The sequence below is a fragment of the Sarcophilus harrisii genome, chromosome 5, assembly GCF_902635505.1.
Source record: "Sarcophilus harrisii chromosome 5, mSarHar1.11, whole genome shotgun sequence".
NCBI lineage: Eukaryota > Metazoa > Chordata > Mammalia > Dasyuromorphia > Dasyuridae > Sarcophilus > Sarcophilus harrisii.
In genome coordinates, this window is record NC_045430.1 from 271,747,596 (window position 1) to 271,763,219 (window position 15,624).

The 15,624-nt window shown below is 50.6% G+C and overlaps 2 protein-coding genes across 6 annotated transcripts in view; one reads left to right on the forward strand and one right to left on the reverse strand.

The window, feature by feature from the left end:
* The window catches only part of JAZF1 (JAZF zinc finger 1), a 235,255-nt gene extending 221,666 nt beyond the window's left edge, over positions 1–13,589 (forward strand). For both annotated transcript variants that reach the window (XM_031940523.1, XM_031940522.1), the window contains exons 4-5: positions 4,039–4,208; positions 11,121–13,589. In XM_031940523.1, the coding sequence (XP_031796383.1) occupies positions 4,039–4,208; positions 11,121–11,297 (347 nt within the window). In that variant the 3' untranslated portion in view covers positions 11,298–13,589. The remainder of the gene's footprint in view (positions 1–4,038; positions 4,209–11,120) is intronic.
* Positions 13,590–14,358: 769 nt separating this feature from the next.
* The window catches only part of TAX1BP1 (Tax1 binding protein 1), a 42,446-nt gene continuing 41,180 nt past the window's right edge, over positions 14,359–15,624 (reverse strand). For all 4 annotated transcript variants that reach the window (XM_031940521.1, XM_031940518.1, XM_031940520.1 and 1 more), the window contains one exon: positions 14,359–15,480. In XM_031940521.1, the coding sequence (XP_031796381.1) occupies positions 15,279–15,480 (202 nt within the window). In that variant the 3' untranslated portion in view covers positions 14,359–15,278. The remainder of the gene's footprint in view (positions 15,481–15,624) is intronic.

Consider the following 15,624-nt stretch of genomic DNA (forward strand, 5'->3'; position numbering starts at 1 on the left):
GACTTGAGACTAGCAGAAACCCTGAAATCACTGATCCAACTTCTTCCTTTATGGTAGGGAAATCGGGGCTTGCCAGGACTCCAGGTTTGGGGCCTCATTCTAGAGTTCTAGATCCATCATTCTAGATGTGAGACTTCCAAATCAGTCATACAGGGACTGTATGAAATGGGGGTCTTAAGACCTAGAGTGAGCATGTAAGAGCTATTCCACACTTGAAGACATAAGGCTCCATTTAAATTCTACTTGTTGTTCTCAGAACTGAAGGATGGCAACAGACTTTTGGGATACATACATACATATATATGTTCATATATCCCTAACTCCCATCCCCCATTAGAATGTAAGCTCATTGCCAGTAGGGATTGTTTCATTCATTGTTTCATTGCTTAGCACATAGTAGGTACTTAACAAATACTTGTGCATTCATTATTATCAAACATTTGGATTCTGTCAGTTAATAAAGATTAAGTACCTACCATGTGCCAGTCACTGGACACCTTCCAGCTGGCAAAACTTTCCATCAGATTCAGTTCTGGAAGTATTTTAAAGTACCTTCTTTGTGCCCAGAAGTGTTTTGGATGGTGGGCATGCAAAGATAAGGCCCCAAAAAGCCATCGTCAGCCCCAAAACATCGCTACTCTATCAGAGGAAACAATAGGTACCCAGACAAAGAAAGATAAAATATATGAGAATTGAAGGACCTCCAAAAGTCATACCTAACTTTTCTAATATTCTATTTACCTCTTTGACTTCTTTCTTATTTTGTGGTTTGATTTATCTAGTTCTGAGAGTGCAAGATTGAGATCTCCTACTATTATATTTTGCTGTCTATTTCTTCTTGCAGCTCTCTGAATTTCTCCTTTAGGAAGTTAGATGCTACACCACTTGGTGCATATATGTTGAGTATTGATATTACTTCATGATCTATAGTACCTTTAAGTAGGAAGTACTTTCCTTCCTTATCGCTTTTAATTAGACCAGTTTTGCTTTTGCTTGATCTGAAATCAGGATGGCTACCCCTGCTTTTTTGACTTCACTTGAAGTATAGTAGATTCTGCTCTAGCCTTTTACCTTTACTCTGTATGTATCGTGTATTTCCTGTAAACAATATATTGTAGGATCCTGGCTTTTAATCCAGTCTGCTGTCCACCTGTACTTTATGGGTGAGTTTACCCCATTCACATTTATGGTTAAAATAACTAATTCTGTATTTCCTGCCATCTTGTTAACCCCTGTTTATGCTTTTCTCTTTCCTTTCCCCTTTACCCCCCTCCCCAGTATTAGATTTATGAACACCACTCACCTCACACAGCCTTCCTTCTCTAATATCCCTTCCTCCCCCTTAGAGTCCCTCCCCTTTCCCTTACAATTGTAAGGGAATTGTATTCCTTTCCATTTAGCCCATCCCTTCCCTTTTTGCTTTTTCCCTCCCAATTTTCAATGAGGTGGAAGAAGTTATTTCCACCAGCCAGTGACCACAAGCTGAGGGTGCCGAGGGCCCACCTGCAAGTCCCCAAAGCTCCAAACCTCAGCTTCCTCATCTGTAAAATGGGGATATTCAAAGCACCTCTCTCCCAAGGTTGTAACAATCAAGTCATACGATGGGTAAAATCTTTGTGGGACCTAAAAGCGCCATGTAGATGTGAACACTTCTCACTGATAGTGTGGAGGGGAGGGACCGCTTTCTTTCTGTCTGTGTTCCTGGGACTTGGCCCAAGGGCTGGTGCATTGCAGCCCCTGGAGCTTTATCAATGAAGGGAGCCCCCAAACCAAAAATCCCGGCTCTTCCATCTCCATCAAGAAGGGCAGAGTTTGTTTCTCTCAGCTCTATTTAACACAGAATTGGGTTTGATATTTTTTTAAATGTCCTCGTTCTCTTGGTATTCAGGTTAATAAATTAGTCCAATTAGAAGAATAAATTAGTGATTCCAAATTTCCAGGTCTTGCTTGTAAGGCTTTGAGAAATGCCATCTGAAAGGGCACTGCCCTGTGGCATTTGTTTAAGAATTAGATGTACCAAAATGTGTCCTACTTAGGGAAAATCTCCCAAACTGTGCAGATTGTGCAGGGAGACGGTCTGTATCTGGAGCAGGCGGTTCCGGCCTGGCCTGTCTTCAGTCCGCGCCGTCCTTCCTGGGAGAAAAATGGTCTGGGGAGCCAGGGTGGCCATTTCTCAATCCTGTTGGTCCCTATGGGGCTCCCTTGTAGGAAAGACAAAGTACAAAAGGCGGAGAGGGCAGAGAGCCATCAGGACCAAGCAGGCCGCCAGGCTGTCTGCCCAGAGAGGCCCTTGGAGGGGATGCCTTTGGTTCCTGTGCTTTTGCTCCAGGCAGGCTCTGGAGGGCACTCAAGGCAGCTTGGAATCTGAAAGACACAGAGCTCAGACCCTGAGTCGTATGATCTGAGCCAAGCTTCTGTGGGCCTCAGTTTCCTCATCTGTAAAGTGGGAATAATAATAGAATCTCAATGATGGAGTTGGGAGGCTCAGAAGAGGTAACACGGGAAGTACTCTGAAGCACCCGAGAAATGCTGGTTAGCACCGGGGGCAGCGGGGAAGTCTTAGGGAAGTCTTCCTCTCTGCTTGGCCCCATGGGTAGAAGTCACCGGGAGGGGAGAGAACATTCTCCTTCCCACACTCACTTTACCTCAGTTTCTCCTTTTTCACTGTCCACCCACTTGGCCCAGAGAGCTGAGCAAGACCGACCTCACCATTTCCCTTGGGAGAGCAAGAAGCAGCCCACCTGGGGCTCCTCCCTCACGGGGAGTCACCTGGCAGGATGTGGAGGACGGATGCCCCCCCCCCCCAGCTCTGGCTCTTCCCAACGGTCTTGGACATTGATCCCAGATGATGGTGCAGGTGCGGGTCCCGGGAGCAGCCCCTGCCCGGCGCCGGACCACGTGGTCTCACACCTGGGGGCTGCCTCCCCCCCCCCCCCATGCTATTACCGTGGCGTTCTAATTCCCATTTATTCCACAGGCTTGTAAATGCATTAGGGCTTGTCAGCGTATTCTTTTACACTGTTTATGATCTGGAGAATTATGTTCTTCAGGGTCTCCTTGTGCAAAGGCAGCCCAGAGACTGGGAGCCGACTCAGGGAAACAGGTGGGGCGTCCCGTCGGGGTTGGCCCCTCCTTCCCTCCAGCCAACTGGCTCTGAAACACCCAGGTCCGGTCCCCTCCCTGGGGGCCAGGGGTTAAAGGTCAAACTCTTTGGGGGATTGGGAACACCCCCGAGGAAGAGCCAGAATGGGTGGGCAGCAGGGGGAGCCTCCTGGTGGGGGAAGGCAGGAGAAAAGGGCAGCTCTGAGGTTTGGGGCCAACCCCTTCTCCTGAGGCCTTGGAGGTCCCTCCTGCTTCCTGGAGAACCAATAGTACAGCAATAGCACAGAACGTTCCCAGGGCTTGTGTTAGGTGAATGGTTTGGGCCCCCACTTCCCGTCCCTTCCCCCCCAGTATCTTCGTGTTCTTCTCCTGCCCCTCATCAGAATCTGTTCTTACCCCGTGATCTGAATGGCACATTCTTACTCAAGTGTACATGACTGATAGGGTGACTGGGGTTCCGGCCTCAGCAAAGGCCTTGGTCCCCAGATCCTTAACGCTTTTGGGCCGGGACCCCTTGGCGGGCGGCCAAGCCTCCAAACACTGAGTTAAATGCGGGAGACAAGGAGAGAAACCAATTACCAAGAGACACGTTACCTGCCTAGTCTTTAAAAACCGGGTCAGGGACTGGGGGGGGAGGGGTCCGGCAGCTGCGGCCCCGCCTGCCAAGCCCGACCCCGACCAGGATAACAGTGACCACTGAGAACGGGGCTCAGCAGGGGGGGCTTCACAGGTGCCCCGAGCCAGGCCGGGAGAGGGGTCACTGCGGTACTAAGTGAACCCCTGGCCCCTCTGGTCCCGAGCCAGGGCGGAGCCCCGGGGGGGGGCGGGGCGGGGGGTGCAGGTGGGCCGGGGCTGGGGCGGGGGGGGTGCAGGCGGGGCGGGGGGCACAGGCCGCCTGGGGCGCCGCCCTCACCGTGTCCACCTCGTGTCTCCCAGGCAGTGAATATGATGAGGAGGAGGTGGACTATGAGGAGTCGGACAGCGACGAGTCCTGGACCACCGAGAGCGCCATCAGCTCCGAGGCCATCCTCAGCTCCATGTGCATGAACGGGGGCGACGAGAAGCCCTTCGCCTGCCCGGTGCCCGGATGCAAAAAGCGATATAAGGTAAAGCGCCGCGGCCCGATGTGAGGGGAAGCCCCCCACGGGGTCCCGGGGGCGCCTGCGGGCCGCGCCTTCTGCCGGGAACCTGGAGGCTGGGACAGACGGACAGATGGGCCGGGCACCGAGAGGTCAGGGCTGGCCGGGAGGTGTCCCAGGCCCCGGGGGAGGCACCCGACTGTAAGGCCTCTGATCCAGGCCGTCCCCCATTTTCCTGAGCGAGGGTCACACAACCCGAGAAGGTCCCGTCCCGCGGGGTCCAGGGCGCAGTACATAGAACGCGGGCCTGGAATCGAGAAAGCCCCGATTCAGATCCAGGCTCGAGCCCACCCCCCCCCCGCCTCAGTTTCCCCAAGTGCAAAGCGGGTTTTGTGGCAGCACCGACTCCTCCAGGGGATGAGGAGATGGTGCTCCCGGTTCCTTCCACCATCCGGAGTCTGTCAGCGCTGTCCCCGCGTGGGCCATCATGGAGGCTCTGGCCTGGACCTGCTGCCCAGCACGTGTCTCCTTCCCAGCAGTTTGCCGGGTTCGAGGGTTCTTAGGATTCCCGGAGGGAGGAGCGCTCAGTTCTGGGCCATGGGGTGGGGGGGAGCCTTTCAGGAGCCCAGGACCGCGGGCTTCCTCGCGGTGCAGGGAGGAAACTGAGGCACACGATGGGGGCTTCCTCTTGACCCCCGCCCGGGCCCTCCGGCCTCCCTGCTGTGCAGCTTCCCCAGGAGTCTTTCATCCCAGCCACAGTAGAAAGGCCCAGAACCTGCTTGAGCAGCCAGGGGCACGTCCCGGGCCCCGGCTGGATGGGGGAGGGGCTGGTCAGCCTGCCCTTGGGGGGCCCTGGCTGGATGGGGGAGGGGCTGGTCAGTCTGCACTTGGGGGGCCTGGCTGGATGGGGGAGGGGCTGGTCAGTCTGCACTTGGGGGGCCCTGGCTGGATGGGACCGGCAGGAAGTGGGGGGGGGCAGTTACCGGCGGGTTCCAGGGGAGAGGCCTTGGAGCTTTGCCCCTAAGACAGGCAAGGGCAAGGGGCTCCCTGCACTTAATTCTAAAATCATTCCGAAGGCGAGAAAAAGCTGGGCCTGTCCAGGCTGCTCGGCCCTCTGCTCCCACCCGTGGGGCTAATGGCTCCGGGGTCCTCCCCAAGACCCCAACTGTAGGGAATCGTAAGCGCCCCGGTCCATGGCCCGTCCACTAAAACATGGCTGATCCACTGGAACCTCGGGATCGGGGACCAGCTCCAAGACTGGCCCTCCTGAAATCTAGGCTCTCCTCTCAGCCCTGGAGCAACAGCCACTGATCTGCCACCCGTACTGGTGGGACGGGCTCGGGGCCCCCGGAGGGGCAGCAGGCCTCAGATGCCCAGTCCCACCCCCCCAGCCCTGCTCGGCCATCATTCAGGGCGGCAACTCCTGCTGAGCCGGGAGCGCCCACCACCAGCTGCCCGCCCTTGTCCCCCAGACTGGTCAGGCAGCCCAGCTGAGCAGCCAGGGACCCCGAGGGAGGGAAATGGAGGCCACCTGGGTCAGACCCTCAGGGAGAAAGCCCAGAGCCTTGGGATTGTGGTGCTGCATCCGTTACCCTGGAAGGACCCCTGGAGATGCAGCCCAGCTGCTGCCTCAGGGGCTTCCCCCAAAAAATTTATCGTTGAGCAAGTCTTTGTGCGATGTATCATTTCCTGGCAGGATTTTATCGCAGAAGTGACACTAAAGAAAAGGTGCTGACGCCCGTTTGGCTGCTGCCCCCCAGGACCAGGAATCCTCTGCAGCCGACCCTGGGGGTGGTCCCCGTTAGAATGCAAGGGTCCCCTTTCCTGCTGCAGCCTCGGGGCTGTGTGTGCCGTCAGTGCACAATTAGTGCCTTGCTCTTCACTCAGCCGGACTCTCAGTCCCGGAGCATTTACCAGGGCTGAGCAAGCAGAGGGAAGCTCAGCCTTTCCTCCCCCACGAGGCCTCCAGAGCCAGCAGCTGAAGGGCCGGGGAGGGCGGAAAAGCTTCCTGGGGGAGCCAGCGCCCTCTGGAAGCTGCTTGTGTGTGTGTGGAACTCTTCAGCCAGCGGGGAGCAGGGAAGGGGCGGGGAGCAGGGAAGGGACGGGGCCAGGCCACTGGCACCCGAGGGAGATGCCCTTCCCCGGAGACCCAGACCACCCCGGAGGAGGGTGCAGCAGCTGGGAGACTCCCGGAGGCCTCCCGGAGGAGGTGGCTCTAGAGCAGGTGGCCAGAGCCCCGGGGAGGTCAGCATGGAAGGGGAGGGCCCCAGGCCCAGAGCATCCCAGGCTGGAGAGGGCCCCAGGACAGACAGTGCCCCAGACTCAGGAGGCCCCAGGCCAGGGAGCACCCCAGGCGAGGAGACAGCAGACTTGGGCACAGCATGGTGCGGTGCCGACTGGAGGGTTAGAAACCAGAACCACAGAACGGGCAGAGAAGAGTGGACTCCGGCTGACTCTGCCTCTTAGCCGTCCTCTCGTCCCCAATCCTCTTTTCAGCCTGAACAGCCCCCCCTCAGGTGATCCTCACATGGTCCCTTCTTGGCCCAGAAGTGGCCCCCAGACTCCAGGGGTGCCCAGAGCGGCCGGAGCAGCCTCCATTGTCTGGTCCCCCATGTCTCTCGTCTCCTCCATATTAACTCGCACCCAGGCAGCGCCCACCGAAGAACTCACATCCCCAAGTCACGGTCAGGACCTTGGACATTTTCCCTTCACTTAAGGGGGACAGCCAGGGGCCCAGAGTGCGCAGGACGCCCAGCCCAGGGTTGGCCTCAGACCCTTCCTGTGTGACCCTGGGTGTTGGATTCTTAGACGGTGCTAAGCAAGCGGAATTGAGGAGACAGTGGTTAAATCTAGTTTTAGCTCTGATTTAATCCTACAACAAATAATGGTTTCCTAGTGATGTAATGATTGCTGTGTACTCAGTGTGGGGCATATGAGGAGGAGTTGTCAGGGCCAGGACGGGCCCACTAGAAGCTCTCAGAGGAGGAGGAGGCAGATCTATTCCATCTTCCACCCTTGTGCTGGCTGGGGGCAAGTACAAGCCTTTGGATTTGGAGACGTTCGGAGGAAGAGAGGCTGAAGCTGGCAGAGGCAAAGGATGAGCGGCAGGAGCTCTCGGAACCAAGGAGAGAGATGGGCCTCCAAGAAAGCTAACCGGGCCCAAGGAAGGAGACCAGACTTGAAAGAGACCCTAAAGGATTTGCACTCTAATCCCTGGCTGCATTCGGGGTGATTACTGAACTGAAAGGAAGGCTGTTCCCAGAAGCCCCCCAAGAAACCTGTTCCCAGAGAACATATTTTAGAAAAGAATATTACACCTGGGCAACTCACTTTACCCTGTATGCCTCAGTTTCCTCACCTGTAAAATGAGCCAAAGAAGAAAATGGAAACCCCTGCAGGGTCTCTGCCAACAAAACCCCAAAGTGGGAGTCATAAAGAGTAAAAAAAGTCCTTCCTGTACAGAATAGGCCGTGTATTGATCTCACTGAGACCCCAGAATGGGGCACAATAGTGGACATCTCCCTGTTGTGGATGACCTGTATAACCCGAAGATCATCCAACACGTCACTCTCCCACCAAGCTTAGCAGTTCCCTTTTCATGTTTTCCCTGAGAAAAAGCAAATGTCCATATTGCGACGTTCACAGTCCGTCCACATGGAGAGCATTTCGTTTCCAGAGATCGTGTGTGGCTGTGAGGAGGCGTGTTGGTCACCCGGGAGGGAGGGTCCTCAGCGGCTCCTTTTGGCCATATTGGGATCATCCCTCCTGAAACTCCATGCAGAGCCCCACGCACTCACCTGGTGCTCAGGGAGCCCAGAGCCACCTAGATAGCCCAACTATCCCCATTTGGGATCACAGCGAGAAAGTTGGGAAGCAAAAGATCCATTACTGGCTGGGGAGGAAGGAGCTTAAAACCAGAAGAAGAATCCCACCGGGATCTGCACCGGGGTAGACTATAGATGGATCCCGAAGGTGCCCATGAGCTTTAAAGCTCTTACCTTCCTAGAAATCGACCCTGGGACAACAAAGTGTGTGATTGTCGGGCAACCTTTTCCAATAAAGCTGATATATGGGTCTGGCTGCTTTTCCATCCAAGCTCCTGCCAGACAGGCCACAAATGTTTACATTAAGCATGTGAAAGGGGCCGAGGAGCCCTCGCCATCCCGGCAGGTCTGCTTGGGCGGCTCTGGGGCAGAAGGGGCTCGGTTTTCTCAGATTCCACTGGATTCTTGTGGCTTAGGACCTCTCTGGTTCCACCGCTGACCCAGCCTAATTAGGAGTAAGTGTAAGCAGCGGCGGGGGGAGTTTCTCTCCTATGGGTGCCATGGAATGCCCGCTCGGTTCCTCCCCATTTTCCATCAAGGTGTGAGCGCTGGGCCTCTGAGGTGTGACTGGATTCTTTAATGGCCCATCTCAAGGCCGGCAGCACCACTGGGAAACAAAGGCGGGAATGTTTGCTAACTCCCCTGAAGGAGGCCTGGGCAGACACTTGATAAGTACTGGTGGGGGGATGAGGGGATGAGAAGCTGGATCAACCCAAGGCCTGAGGAATCTGAGCCAAGGAAATCTTGCCAATCACCAATTACCAAATTTCGGAAGTGGAAGGTGCCCCAGAGGGCGTCAGATCTGGGCTTCTCGCCTCATACTTGACAAATGTATCTGGAAGACCTGGAGGGAAGAGGAAAAGTCCCCTCCAGCAGCTGAGGCAGCCCAGGGGCAGGGAAAGGTCTCGCCTTGGGGAGCTGGCACCCAAGGGGTCGCACCCAGCTTCCTGACTTACCATTGTGGCTGTTGTCAAGGGTCTGGAGCCATCTTTCCTCGAGGCCGCTTGCTTGTCCCAAGGAAGCAGCACTTCTGAGGGTTCCCAATAAGAGGCTTCTGCAGCTGGCCCGCCTCACGCTCCCACCTCCAGGACTGGGCCCTGAGCAGCCTGACTCCCATTAATAAACCTCTGGTCCTGATGCTCATCCTGCCCTCGCTTCTCAGTGGCCAGCATCATCCCACTGCCCCACTTCTGGGGCACCCAGAACTCACCCAACGAGCAAACTTTCAACTCCAGGTGCCCACCCCCTTCCTTTCCCAGAATGCCCTCTTCATGCCAACCTCCAGGGCACTTCTTCTAATACCACAATCTCTACCGGGCACTGCCCAGCCTCCAGAAGCTGTTCTCTCTAGGCAGGACATTTTCCTTCCCTGATCTCTCTTTGTACCAGCTGTGTCAGGGGACATTTTCCCCTTCCATCCCACCTTTGCATTTCCTCCAGCCCCATTGTTTCCAGCACCCTAACACTGGCCCTTTTCTCTCATCACACATCTCCCCATTTCCTTTGTCCCTCTGGTAAACCAATGGCATCTGTGCTCCTTCCCTCCCTCCAATCTCTCCCTCCTCCTGCTGCACTCCCATTTCCTGTGTTTTCTCTGCCCTTTGTAGACTATAAAGCAGCAATGGCAGCACCCAGAATGGGAAGGGAACACTTCCCCACCACATGGAGATTTCAGAGGGTGCCCTGACAGTTCTAGGTAGAACAGGAGTTGTCAAGAGAAAAAAAATTTTTAATTTAACATTAATTTTAAATTAACATCTAGTATATTATGTGATTAAGTATTATTTCACCTTGGGACATGGCTGGTAACAAATTTCCATGAAGATACATAAGCTTAACTATTTTGGTCAAGATGGGCTAAGCATTGGGGAAAGGGGCTTGATAACAAAGCAGCCTTTCTATGATTCCTCTACCCAGGCAGATCCTGTATCTCCTGTATCTGCATCTCCTCAGAAATCTTTCTTCCTGTTGAAATAAAAAAGCCATAAGGAATACTAGACGGTTAAATGTTTAAGGAAATGTTGGGGTTGGAGAGCAAGTTGCAAGAAAACTGCTTCTTCCAACAAAAGTACCAGTTATATTGTGCTCTTGCTTATCATCCATCACCTTCATTTCAGAATCTCTTCCCCCCCCACACTTTGTTGTCCCAGGGTCCTCCACCAAGGGATCAACAGTAAGAAGGGGAAAGCACTTCAGCAAAAAAGAACGTGAGCAGTGCAACACTAAGGAATATTTCACATCCACAATCTCCAAATTGTCCATTTCATTTAAAAATGCCACAAGCAAGAGTAGGAAGTGACCTAAAGTTTCCTTCAATGTCCCAGTGCTGACCGATTGGCCCTCTACAGAAATCAGGGCATTGCCCGTCCGAGATGGCCCGAATTAAAAAAATGTTCCTTCGTTCCTAGTCATGGAATACAGGGGAGGCCCATTTCCCCCCAATTCCCCTCACTGTTTGCTCTCTGCACTAACAGCTGAATTTTGTAAAGAGCAATTAGTCTAGATTGTAGCAATTGTAAAGAGCAGCAAGGGAGGAAAACATACCCGATGCTGTTCATTTTATACGCTTGTGTTCTTTTGAAGACATGAGAAAAGTGGGCTATCCTGCCTCAGTCACTCATTGTGGTGATGATCTTTCAAACACACAATTCAGGAGTACAGCTAACGGTTCGCTCCACTCCAGTTATTACTCACACTTCTCATCCCGAATCGCCCCAACTTGTACTTGGCACACACTGCAGCTGGCTGAATAATGACCCTAAGCAGCTTTAGGACCCTGGGGTCCTAGGACTTGTTAACTGAGGCAGCAAGGGTCTCAAGTGTGCTCCTGCCTACACAAAGGTAGTACAACCAGGTCCAAGTTGGGGCCCTTTTCCCTTAGTACCATAGGCTGCCTTGAGTAGGAAGACCAGGATTTGAACCCAGATTCTGATCTTTACTGGCTTCACTCAAAAGCATCTTGGGGGAAACTGCCTCATCTGCAAATTGCCTGAACTGGGCCCTCTGACAAACGGGATCCCACGACCAGCCTCCCCCAGGGCCAGGCCGCTTTCCTGCCGGGTCCCAGGCCGCAGCCCGAGTCACTGCAGACTGATCATTTTTTTCTCCCTTGCAGAATGTCAACGGCATCAAGTACCACGCCAAGAACGGCCACAGAACGCAGATCCGTGTCCGCAAACCCTTCAAATGCCGCTGCGGGAAGAGTTACAAGACCGCTCAGGGCCTGCGGCACCACACAATCAATTTCCACCCGCCCGTGTCTGCGGAGATTATCAGGAAGATGCAGCAATAACCCGCTGGTCCTAACTGTGCCAAGAAATCCTCACCAGCAGTTGCTGATTTTGAAAACAGCCACCTTTTGTCGAGGGAAGCGTTCAGCAACCCTTTAAAAGAAGAGTTAAATGCATGCTTTACATTTTTTTCTGTAATTTTGGAATGTTATCTTTGTAGAGTTAATGATTTTGTACATTTGCACATGTAATCGACCATACCCACCATTTTCATTACTTTGATATAAGGTGCTAAAACAGAAAAAAGCTCTAGGCTCTTCAGAATATTTTCCCCAAAATAAAAATGAGGGCATGTGGCAAATAGGTTTAATTGTCCTGCAGTGTTACCGACTTGGGGGGAAGCCTGGCACTGAGATCATTTCGAGATCGTAATATGATTGAAGTCTCTCGACACATCGACTCACATGTGTGGAAACCAAAACACCACCACCGTCGTCCAGCTGGTTAACATGCCTTACCCTAGGGGAGCTCAGACCCGTGGCTAGCCAGTCGTTAGGGAGTGGAAATATAAATAAGAATGTTTAACATAATATGCTAAAAATATTTTCATACTTAAATAACATACATAAAGAGGTGTGCTTTCTGTGTTTTATATTTTCTTGCCAATCTTTTTTTCCCCTTTGAAATGCTGAAGATCTTGCCATGTGACTGAGCAATCATTTTAATGTCAGAAATGACTTTTTAAGAGGCGTACTCCATCCATCTGTCATCCATCCTATCGAGTGCCTACCAAGTATAAGGCATGGTGCTGGGTGCTCGATTCATGCCCATCAGATGTTTGAGGACCAAGATTCAATGAATTATTTCCCCTAAAATCTGTTCGGAAACGCTTTGAAATATTTAGAATGCAAATTGTGTGTGTGAAACGTAGTTCTCTCTTCATCTTCAGATGAAGTCTTAAAGCACTTTGCAGTTCTCTATTGCCAACAGATTTGACGTTTTATGTGTTGCCAATTCTTGCAACTCCTGCCCTTTCGTGCCTGTGGCAGCAAATCGAGATGAAAGCTCTGAGCATGTTTCAAGGGGAGACCCTCCAGGCGGGGAGGAGGGAGATGGTTTGCCCCACGCTCAAGGTGTGTGCATTCCCATTGGAACTCTGTTTAGCTTTATAAATCACTTTGCCGACACAAGAAACATTGAGCCTTACCGACAATGAAGTGCTTCTATTAGCAGGTGGTCAGAGAGCACGGTGACCGACACGGCCCACTGTAGCGTTCGCTTCTATCGGGACCATCCCTGAGCTTTTCCTCAGTAACAGGACCATCATTGAGGGTTTCTTTCCTCCCAAGTGCTATTCTTGAAACATGAGTTTACCAGTTGCCTAATTATGCAATAAAAATTGCTCTGAGACGGCCAACTTCCCACAAAACAAATTAGTAAAAAGCAAGTTTGGGCTGCCTGTGACAACGCTCTTCCCCTGTGGCCTGGGCCCGTGATGGAAGGTCTTGGACACAGCTGGGAAGCAGGTGGCCCTTTCATTTTTCGGGACACTCACTAAACTTTGAAAGGATGACAGTTCTCTGTTAGCCAGATGTGTAAACATCTACTTTCATCAGTCTTGGATCCTTCCTAATGAGGGTTTTAAGCGTTTAGAAAGAGAACACCCTTCTAAAACTTTCCTCAGATCTCAGAAGGCACGAGTGTGGTTCTGAACACCCAGTGCTCCCATTTCAAAAACGATCCAGACTGAAGACGTGCCAAGGGGGTGCCCGGCAGGGCCCCCCTTTGGCTCGGGGAGCCTGAGCAGACCGAGCAGAGGTTAGGGCCAGGGTCTGCGGGCTGAATCAGTTAGCAGCTAAACAGTCATAAAATAAAATCATCATGCATGGGACTTTCCTTTCAGCTATGAAATCAATTCCAGCTTCTAATTACTTATTCATTGTGACAGTATTACTAAACAGGTAAGGACGGGACTATTTTGTTATACCGTGTATAGTGAATGTATTGTACTGTGTCTGTGAAAACTGTGCTTTAAATTATATTTTCATATGTTTTGTTGGGGGGAAAGAACATTAAGTCTGAAAGTGACAGGGGTTTGTTGGAACTGAAGGTGATGTACTGATTAAGAATTCCTGTTGAGAAAGCTGCTTACAAATGTAAATCAAATCACATTTAAAATAAACTGCCTCTGACCCAAAACAAGACCGACCCCCTTCATTTATTCTCTCACCTAGAATGTTATTTAATCACCTCCCAATTAATTCTTTTCAGTTACTTCACTCGGGAATTCACCACACTGTCTCCCCCCCTTTTTTTTTTTACCTCAAATATTTGAACAAATCCTCTGGATCAAAGCAAGGCTAAAAAAATTCAAGACAGACAAGACTGGACGTCCCATCTAGGACGCCGAGTGTGGCGTGCTGAATGCTATGTGATCCTCGACTTGAAAAATGTCTTTGTGAAAAACTGACCCATTTTCTAAGAATGGGCCCTGAGACTCTGTGCAGACACAATCCTCTAGGGTACTCCTGGGAAGAAGCAAAGCCTTCCCAGTCTGTCCAGTCACCGACAAGGCCCCAGAGAGGCCTGGGGCTTACTCCAATTCCTTCCAACTCGATTTAGATTCTATTTTTAGTACAAGTCAGGGTTTCCATCTATGTAGGGAAGTGGAAGTGAAGTCCCCCTCCCCTGCTCCTTTGCAACCTGGGAAATTTGTCTGAAGCCATCAAGGGTTGGGAGATATGACCCATCAAGGGAGCATCCCTGCCATCTCTATGATTAAACTTAGAATACCATGAACTCCCAATCTCTAAGTTCTCAGGAGCAAAAATTTACACACAGGTGATATTATCAAATGACTGGAGAGCCCCTCATAGCCAAGCTCAGTCACGTGACCCAATCATATAAATGCTTCCATAAAGAATGAAATCAGGAAGCCACTAGGTGGTGTTGAGGAGGACTGGGCTGAAATAGAAGGAAAAGAGACCATGGTCACCTTCCCCCCAATTACTTCAAAGTACACGAAACTACAAGGGAAACAGAATTATCAAAACATCGTGAAGAGCCCCTAACTGTAAGATTACAGATTAATTGGATAATAATAAAACCAAACAGTCACAGAGCTCCAATACTGGTTTAACTTTAATGTAATGAGTACTGTACAGTCAGAAACAAATGTCTTCTCACATTTTTAATTGCTTAATTAGAAACATAATTTTTATGCTTAACAGGAAAATTGCAGAATGCACAAAATCCCTCCCCTGCAAGAACTCTTTGTCAAGAACCCAGAGCCCTGGGAAATGAGGAAGGTTTCTTCACTTACTTTCCATTAGCTATAAATATAACTGTAAGATAATTGAAAAATAATCATTCAGATAAATCTAATTATATTAATTTCTTTATTCATAAAAATACTGGATTAAAGCAAAATGTGCTTCCTTAGATTAATTCCTAAGGCCAACCTTTTCCCATGTAAACGAGGTATTTGCTACGTTGCAAGCATGTAATCTCATCATACATGCACCTAAATAAACTTCCAAAGAGGATTAGAAAACTATGTTCATAGGATAAATTACAGCTTTCTGAAACTTGCCCAAAGAATTACTACACAAGATTGCTATCAGAAAAATTTTTTTATTACATAATATTTAATCATGCTCAATCACCTATGCAATAGAAACTGGTTATCAGTCTGCTCTATTCCCTACCACCATGGAATTTTTCTGTTGTCACATTAAAATAATCCCTGTGTCCTTTATTGATACAATGTTCACAACTGGGGAATAAATAAAGATATACACACACACACAACACAAAGAATTTCTTCCTTTTCTTAGAGCAGGAGAGAATAACAGAGCCTACTTTACTATCTGCTGCTAAGCCCAAGATGGACCCTGGCCCTAAACCTACTGTGCTGTACACAGGTAACATATGATGAAAAGAGTCAGAAACATGGATTAGATGTTTTCTCGGATATGGTATATCTATTGAAGGTGATCTTTTTTTAAATGGTAAACTGGAATAACATAATAAAAACTGATATTCTAATCAAAATTTAAAACATTCTGATCAAAATGAGTCTGAACGTGCCTTTCAAACCCTTGCTGGTCATAGTCTGGAGGGAACTGCTCGCTGCACATGGGGCACACCTTCCAGTGACTTTCGACGTGCTCTTCAAACTTGCTCTGATCATAGTTGGGAGGGAACATTAACTCACAGAGGGGACACTTCTTGTGAACGTCAAAGCTTGAAGAGACAGGGACAGGAAATTGTTACATTTCTAAGAAATAACTGCATTGGAAACGCTGATGCTCAGAACTCTATGGGACTCCCGAAACTGCCAGTGCTAACTGCACTGTTACATGCGTGACCTCAGGCCTGACTTCTCAC